Here is a 9108-nt window from a genome sequence, read left to right as displayed (position 1 = left end):
GAGCCTTAAAAACCATCCTGAGCCCTAAAAATAACATAGCACCTAGGCCCTGAAACTGACCTAGCGCCTAGGCGCTGCCTCAGAAAAAGAGAGGGCCATTCTCTGCCCTGCATAGCGCTGGGGCGCCAGCTTTAGACCAGCAACTCCTCTGATTTTCCCTCCTTGCGATTCCCCTTGAAACCAACCTTCCAAACCAATCCCAAACCTTAACAAAACATCCAATTCAACCCCTAAACCTCATCTACATCATACCCTCATCAAAACCCAATCAATCTTACACAAAAACTCCCATTGATTCCAACTATCCACATCAAAATCTATAGGCTGAAAACTAAAAGAAAAACAGAGTAATACTTGGAATTCATGGACAATTTCTTACCTCAAGCTAGTTTTGAATCCTCCTTAATAGATGAACTAAGTCTATAACCTCCAAGCTTTTATTTCCTAGCTTGATACTTCAATTTGGGACCAAAAACTTCAAAGGAAGATAGAGGGAAGGGTGATGTACGTGAAGAGGAAACCTTGCTCTGTTTTTGTTCTGTATGTTTCTACAGCCAACCAAAATCATATATATCTCAAGTCAAATGACCCTAGGTCATTTAAAGCTTCTAAAGTCTCCCTAAGGGTAAAATCGTCATCTTTCACCTATTTCGTTAATCATAATTAACGCTCTCCAATTCCTGCTATTCTTGATATTCTCAAATACCAATAATTCATATCTCGTTACCATTTTATTCCCGGCAACGCTCTAATCATTAAAACATCCCTAGTCTCACCCCGAGCCTCGAACTTACTCCCGTTATGACTAAACCGCTACTTAATATTTAAAGATCGTCTCATGCCGAATAGCTCGAGCAAATCCACATTATAATGTGGCCTCAACAATATATCACCGACATGCATACAAATATACAATTATGCCCTCAACGGGCCAAATTACCAAAATACCCCTGTCATGAAATGTGGACCCACATGCATGCATTTAACATCATATTATAATATAATTCACATAAACATGCATATTATCATTTAATGGCATAATTAAACAATTATGGCCCTCCCGGCCTACTAATCCAGCCATTAAACCGCATTAGGGATTTCAGGGCATTACATTATGGTTCTTGATATTTTGCTTTGACTTGATGTACATAATGTTGTTGTTTTTGTTTTTGTTTTTGTTTTTGTTCTAGAAGAAAGTTTCAAACTCAAGAGAATTATTGATTGCTATTTTTATTACTAAGTTTTTGGTGCAATGTTTTTATACACGTTTAGTTCAGGAAAAGATTTTCACTCCTCCTAGAAATATTTTGGTCATTCAATCAGAGTTATGTGTGTGCTACGATTTTCAAAAAATAAAAAATGTGTGTTCAAGCTCCATTGGAAGAATAGAGCTACATATCTCAATGTGTGAAAGTCGTCACTAAGTAAGTTGATACTATGTAATTAGGAGTTATGTAGAGGATACACTACCATTGAAAAGGGCTACCATTGAGGTAGTGTGACAGCGTCTCCTTTGGTTACAAATACTCAAAAAAAGTCTATTTAACAAATTGGGCAATGTTCTCTGCTTACACTTTCACACATAAATGCTTGACACTTTTTTTTTTTTTGAGAAAAAAAAACAATTGCATTAAAATAATAAAAATGGTTTTAAAAAGTTGTTACATACTAATTGAATTTCATAAAATATTTTGGTGACTGAGTAAATTCCTTCCTGCGTAACTTGTTTGGTCTTATTGCAATAAAAAATTAGCTTGATAAAATAATATATGTGCATTCTTTCAAGTTTGATTTTTTCATCAGGAACAAAGGCAAAGCAGACATGGTGTTTCATATTGTTGGCAAAAATATCAAGGTTTGATTTCTTTTTAAAAAAAAAACAAAATAATAATAATAAATAATTTGTGACCGATTTTCATGTTGAGCTTAACTAAAAATATTTGTTTCTTTGTCTTGTTTTAATTATATTATTAGACAAAAATTTTGCTCTAAAAGTGTTGATTGTTTGTCTTGTGTTTCTTAGTGTTTTGTCTTTATTTTTTTATGTTTCGTTTTTTCTTAATTAAAAAAAATGTATAAATTGAAAAAATCATTACAAATTGGGGGGGGGGGGGGCATTATTTTTCAACTGGTCATTTATTTTTAATTATTTTTTCATTTTATTTGACTTGGGGTGTCCTATTTTCATGGGATTTGTCTCTTTTTGGAAACTATTGATTTAATTGCAAAATTATAATGTTTGTTTCCCTTTTATTCTTTTTTGGGTAAGTCATAGGTAAGGAAAGGTTATTTTTTATTTTCTGATATTTTGGGAGTTATTGCATTAATTGAAAATCTGGTTTAGGTAACTTCCCACTTTCCCTTTCTATTCATTCTCTTTATATTTACCCTAACCCACGATCTAACCTCTCGCTCACACTCTCTTCAGTTTTTTTTCTCTTAATTCTCTCTACGTGTGTGAGTTTCCCTCTAGGGTTTTCAAAGTTTCAAGCTTTTCAATGGAAAAAACCAAGAATGCCTGAGGTGGTTCGAAGAGGCATGTTCTTGGTTCCCCGTTTGTCCCAGCTTCTCCTCCTCTTGCTCCAGCAACCGATGCTCCAGTGCAGGCATCTGCTCCTGCAAAAAATTCTGGGAAATCAAAAACCCAGGCGAGAAAGAAGACATTCACTCCGAATTCCCCATCTGTGATAGCTTCTCTAATCACCTCGACCACCCCTGGTCTCAGTGGTCGTGATGAAATCCTTTCATCTGAAAAACCTTTGTCCAAGTCTTCTTCTTCTCAAAAGGGTGGTTCCTCAAGAACAATCTCTGAAAGGGCCATTGTTCCTGTGCCAATGGTGAGTTCTCGAACACGTTCTCGGACCTCCACTCAGAATCAAACTGAGGTGCTTCGTCCCCATGGTGTTCCCAAAGTCAAGGAAGTTGGTTCTTCTTCTCGGGTGAAAATTTTCAAAAATCACCCCCCTTTCTGCATCTTCTTCAGAAGAAGAAACTGAGAATTTGGAACAAGAATCAGAGGGCAGAATTTCAAGAAAAAGAACAATCTTTGGGAGATTCTGATTCTGAAAGTGCTGCATCAGAAGAGGAACATGCTGTTACAGAACCTGTTGCTGTTGTTTCGAAACCTGCTGCTCAAGACAAAAGCAAAGGAAAACGTCCCTTGGCTCCTCCAAAGTCTGCTCCTCCTCTGAAAAGGAAAAGACCATTTGGTATCTCTCTTGAAAACTTCAAACCTCATTCACATTATTATTGCTATAATGATCATGAGAGAGATATGAAATTTTATGAGGCAAGAAACTTTATTATTGAAAAGAACTATAATGTGATTGCTCATAAGCCGTTTGGAGTTGTTAGTTTGTTAAAGAAAGACAATGGATGGACACTTTGATTGGTTTTACTGGCTATGTAGATCGAGTTGTGAAGGAATTTTATGCCAACATCATCGATGAGTGCCTAGATGAAAACTCCTTCATGTTTGGCAAAGTGTATGTGCGTGGTTACTGGTATTCCTTTACAGTGAATGATGTGGCTAAAGCTCTTCAATTACCAATCAGGGTGAAGCCTTCTGATGTCATGTTTGATCGTCATGAAGTATTTTCTGAACTCACTGGAGACAAGGATGTCGAGCTCACCGATGCTATGCACATCTCTCAACTCACTTATCAACATGCAGTGCTTATGAGGTTTGCCTTGTCGAATTGGTTTCCTTGCTCCAATTTGGTAAATGTTTCTAATGACCTTGCCTTTCTATTATACAAAATCACTAATTGTGCTCAAGTTGATTTGGCTGATCTTATATGGGAACAAATTATGTCTTTTAGAGTGGGCAAAAAGTCCAAACTTAACCTTGTGTTTTCCAATTTGATTTATAAGATCTTATCTTCTCAAAGGGAATTGATTCTTGACAATGAATCAATTGAGCCTCCCACTGTTGGTCAGACATTCAAAATCTCAGAAAAACCCTCTCAAGGAAAGTCTTCCAAGAAATCGGGTCGTTCTGCTTCTCCTGGAGTACCAGATGCTTCACCTGCTGCCACAACTTCAACTTATGCACCTGCACAACTGGCAGAAGTCAAGGACAGCTTCTAAGGAAGATGGACAACATCATGCATACTTTCAAAGTGGCTAGGATGGCTGGTTCAATGAATGTTTATGTTGAACTTTAATGTCATTTTTTATTGTCTTTTGTGGTTTTTGGCTCTTTTGATAGACAAAAAGGGGGAGTAGTATTTATTTTTATTTTTTTGTTACAACTCTGGACCCTATTTTCAGGAGGAGTTGTTTGTTTGTGGTTTCGTTGAATTTTTTCCGTTTAAAAAGTTAGCATGTTTTTTTTTATATGTGTTAGTAAGCTTTCATGCAGGGGGAGTATTTTAATACTCTCATTTTTTGTTCTAACACTTTGTTTTGCAGATTCATCCTTGTTTGTTTTCTTCAAAATATTTTGTCAATCAAAGTGCTAAAGGTGGGATTGTTAATTCCATTTTTGGCATATTTAATTTGACAAAAATATTTTGTATTTTCTTATTATATTCGGCTATATATAAATATATGTTTTATTTGTGTTTAAATAATAAAGGTAGAATTGATGATAAACTTTTCTATATTAGAAAAGTTTGCCGAAAATAGTGTGTCTTTATTATTATAAAATCAAACCTTGATAAGCTGTCTTTTTCCAGCCGATTACCTTATTATATCTGACCATATAATTGAGTTTTATTGCATGATCATGTTATAAAAGGGAAGCATTGATTCCTACATCAAATGATGGATTGTTACCATATATAGTTCACGATTCTGTAGCTACAGAATCAGAAAATCTTGTCAAATTGAAGAATTCTTTTAGGAAAGTTTCCTTGTGGGCTTAGGTTGGTTTAGACCATGTATTAGTTGCCCAATATGAGTATAATGACTATAAATACTCATATTGGCTGCTAGGTTTTAGTTAACTCTTTTTGTATTTCATTCTTATTTGTAAAAGAGAGTCTTTGTTTTGTAGAAGTGAGTGAGTTCAACTCTACTTCTGTTTTTCAGTGTCCTTGTAATTGTTTTGAGTCTTCAAATAGTTCTACAAAAGAGGAGAACAAGGTGCAAACTTTCGGGGAAGGTGGCTCAAGTCTTGCTTCGGGAGGAAGCAACCACACTTCAAGCAGATTGAAGGGAGTTCAAATTCTTGAAGGGTCAGCAAGGTTCATTTGTCAAGGTGGAATACATCAAACTTGCGGCATATAATAAGAGGGAGTCTATTTATGCATAAGTCAAAAACTTTGTATTTTTTAAATCTTACTAATGAATCTTATCTCTGGGCGTAGCCCCGTAGACTAGTAACAATTTGTAAGGATTGTTGATACCACGCATAAAAACCTTGTGTGTTTTTATTTTCCGCACTTTAGTTCTTTTCTGGTTTTCTGATATGTAGTTACAGAACTTTGGTCTGTAGCTACAGAATATCTGTTTCAGTACTAACTTAATTATTTCATATTTGATTAATTGATTAATTAAAAAATAAGTTGGTAATTATAAACTACGGAATTTGAATAACACAATTTGAGAGATCCCCCAACAAAAATTTAAATTTTCTTTCTATTGAATTTTAAATTTTTGTATGAATACTAGTTTTGATTTAATTAAAATTTATAAAGACGATTAAATATTTGCCCGTTAAATATGCATTGGTTTTATGACACGTGTCATTAGGACAAACATACCCCTCTATATAACAATTCCAAACCCCAAAAACAGAAAGCAAAATCAAGAAAAGAACCATCACAAAACCCAAACCCTTTTATGAGTTTTCTCTCACCTCACAACACTTTTTCTTCTTCTTCTTCTTCTAAATCCAGGCTTCGATACTCTCATTATCATGTTCATCACTATCACCCCTTCTTCTTCTTCTTCTTTTTAATTATCCCCTTCTCTCTTTTATTGTTACTATTATTAGTTTTCTTTCTTGGTTCTTGGTTCCAGCAATGGACGAAGAATTGTTAAAGCGCTTCACCGATTGCGTCTATTTCTTGGCTTCGCCTCTTACCTGCAAGAAGGTTTGTTCAAATCTCGACTTGACCCTTGTTTCGTTATCTTACGAATTTCTTTTTTTGTGTGTGTGTGTGTATTTGATTACTCCATTTGTGTTCACTTCGTTGAATCGTGGATTATTTAGGCTTTCGTCTCCCGCATTTGGGTTCTTGTGTTTGTAAATTAAAATTTGATTTGGGTTTTTGGTTTTTGTTAAGTTATGATTGAGTTTTAGGGTTCTCTTTTATTGGCATTGTAAATTCAATATCGGGGGTCTTCTTGTTTCTTTCTTTCTTCTTTAACATTTGTTCCTATTGTTTTTCACTTTTGAAAAGATTGTATCTTTTGTTTATTGTCCTCTATATCGGTGATCAAAAGTGGAGTTTCATTGTTAGTTTATATATATATATATATAATTTATATCATTTGGTGTCTTCTTGATTCTTTGAGAGGAATAATGTTTCGATATTGTTACAATTATTGTCTTTTGGTTCTGAAAAGATTGAATGTTTTGTGTAACATGTCCAGTTTACAGTCTTGTTGGTGTGTGTGTGTATATATATATATTTGAAAACAATGTTGATATTGTTTGTATTTTCTCAGGGCATAGATTGTGAGTACAGGCACAGTGAGATTGCAAGACTCAACCCAAGGGATTGCTGGTACTGGTTGGCTGGAAGCTGTCTCAATCCAATCTGTGCTTTTAGGCATCCTGTAAGCTTTCCATTTCTTTTATTTGTATCTGCAATTTTTTTTTTTTTTTGTTACTCCAAGATTCTATAATTCAATTGTAGAACTTTTTTTTTTCTGATTTTTTATGAGTTATCTAACTGTATTTTCATTTTTATTTTTGATGGGATTTGACATTTTTGTGGGACTAATTATAATGTTAGTAAGTGCATTAAACAAAAGTGAAAAGTTTGTTGACAAAAAATAGCAGTTTCTGCTCTGACTACTAAAATTAAGTTTTCTTAATTTCAATCGCTATGATGATAATTAAATAGCCTTAGTAAACGTACTTAAATTTTTTTCCCGTTCTTGGTCATAGTCACATGCTTTATGTCAAGGGCAGGAATTACAGGCTGGGGAGTTTGGGTAGTGTACTCCAGGATTTTTGTTCACATCCATTATCCGTGCCACGGTCAAATGGTCTTTTATCGATTTAGTTAGACACAAGGAATTAGAAACCCTCATACTGGATTGTATATTATATTGGGGTACTGTAACTTTACTTTCTTGGTCATTTGATTATTTCACTTATATTGATTTTTGTTGCTTTCACAGCCATTAGATGGACTCACTGCAGCAACATCAGAATCTGCCCCTTGCATTGAACCTGTGAGCAAGACTAATGTTCCTTGTTATTTTTATTTCAATGGGTACTGCAATAAAGTTGACAAATGTCCATTTCTGCATAGCCTTGAGGCTGATGTTCCACCTGTTGAGAATTCAGTAAAACTAACAATAGTGAATTCTGAGGTGCTTCCATTGGAAAAGAACACATTTGCTGGAAGTGATTCAGGGTTGGCACCTACTAATGCTCATTTAAATATACATGCTGCTGTAAAGGCAACAATGAATACTAAAGTCCAGCCATATGAAGATTTTCAACCATCTGCATTAAAAGATGTCGAAAACGAAAGGGATTCCACACAGATATCTGTTTCTGATTGTGAAGAGACAGCCACAATCGGGTCAAACTTCTTGTTTCCAGCAAGTCACTCTGTACAAAGTGAATCTTATGAAACTGAAGAGCACAGTTCAGGAGATCGTGTGGAAGGCCAGCTTGACTCAGAGGATAGGTGGGAATCATCTCCAGGCTTTGATGTTCTTGTAGATGGAGAATCAGAGAATTTGGATTGTGAGGATGATCAAGAGTTCATAGTGGAACTTGATAGGGAAAGAAAGGAGTTGAACAGCCATTTCTTAGGGTATGAATTTGAAAGCCCAGTGGACTATAATTCCAAATACCATGACACAGAAGCTCGCTATGAAGGTGAGATGTACTATCCTTATAATGATCAAGTCATTGAGCACATTTTTGATGATGCGACTCATATGAGGAATGCTCCTGTGTATGGAAAAGCCGAAATGTTCGATTCCATTTTAGGCCGGAAGAGGAAACTAGTGCATGTGGAACTAGGCTATGATAGCTGCAAAGATGAAGACCTCCGGGAGAAACTTAGTAGGCGTAGGTTTGTTGGCAGCCATTCGGTGACTGGCTTATCAAGAATGAGGGAATCAAGTCGGCTGATTAGTAGACGCCATGATGGGTCTTGGTGGAAAGGTATGGAACATAGGCAACCACATGGAAGATTGGCATCAGATGTGCATAGGAGAAGTATTGAATCAGTTGGTAATGATAGAAATTACTTGAATGGTGGAAGGCCTCGTGGTTTGCGTAGATACTCACAGCAGTATCACCCCAGGAAGCATTTCAAGGAGAAAAGGCCTACTCAGGGGAGATCTGAAGTCTCAAGGAAATTGGCACCGAGGGAGAGGAGATCTTCTCAGAGGGCTTCTACATTTACTGGTCCTAAATCTCTTGCGCAGATCAAGGAAGAGAAGAAAAGAGTAGAAGGAAAGTGTGATTTCAATGGAAAAATGGGTCATTCAAGAAAGATGGTATTAACAGACTTCCAAGGTCCCCAACCCCTGAGTGAAATCCTGAAGAAGAAAAAGAAGCTGACTGGTGAAAGTGAAGTCCATTCCAGTAGCCTCTGAAGGAGATAGTCATAGGAATTTGCAGCTCTTGTTGAATCTTTGGGCAAAATTTTCATGCTCATTAAAAAAATTGAAGAGAGAGAAAGGCTTCTTACCATTACTACAAAATTTTACCTTTTCTTTCTCGATGAAAAAATTGAGAAACTTGTTATAAGCTTTTCTAGAACAATTCTTTGTAGGCGCTTAATGATTTCCTTTAGAAAATACTTGGATAGTGTCACTGATGAGGATCTTGCTCAGTTTTTTTGTACAGAACCAATTATTAATACTGACAATGAATGTATTTCTATTGGAGAAAATTTTCTGGTCTAGTTATTATGGCTCTATTGCTTATTATTCTGTGTTGTATTTTATTATTAGCATTTAAAA

The 9108-nt window shown here is 35.6% G+C and overlaps 1 protein-coding gene across 1 annotated transcript; it reads left to right on the top strand.

Annotated features, from left to right (window-relative positions):
- Positions 1-5759: 5759 nt before the first annotated feature.
- Positions 5760-9050, top strand: LOC133782667 (zinc finger CCCH domain-containing protein 34-like). The gene is made up of 3 exons (XM_062222010.1): positions 5760-6041; positions 6619-6729; positions 7300-9050. The coding sequence occupies exons 1-3, from the start codon at positions 5970-5972 to the stop codon at positions 8737-8739; spliced, it is 1623 nt and encodes a 540-aa protein (XP_062077994.1). The 5' UTR covers positions 5760-5969; the 3' UTR covers positions 8740-9050.
- The last annotated feature ends 58 nt before the right edge of the window (positions 9051-9108 follow it).

This window comes from Humulus lupulus, chromosome 6 (assembly GCF_963169125.1).
Source record: "Humulus lupulus chromosome 6, drHumLupu1.1, whole genome shotgun sequence".
NCBI classification, from domain to species: domain Eukaryota; kingdom Viridiplantae; phylum Streptophyta; class Magnoliopsida; order Rosales; family Cannabaceae; genus Humulus; species Humulus lupulus.
The sequence above is the reverse complement of the archived record's forward strand: the minus strand, read 5'-3'. Positions and strand labels throughout refer to the sequence as shown.

Bases quoted from the DNA above. Each gene is read 5' to 3' on its own strand.
- LOC133782667 (XM_062222010.1), top strand. From the start codon at position 5,970: ATGGACGAAGAATTGTTAAAGCGCTTCACCGATTGCGTCTATTTCTTG. The intron at 6,042-6,618 runs GTTTGTTCAAAT...GTATTTTCTCAG, and splicing joins CGCCTCTTACCTGCAAGAAG to GGCATAGATTGTGAGTACAG. The intron at 6,730-7,299 runs GTAAGCTTTCCA...TTGCTTTCACAG, and splicing joins TCTGTGCTTTTAGGCATCCT to CCATTAGATGGACTCACTGC.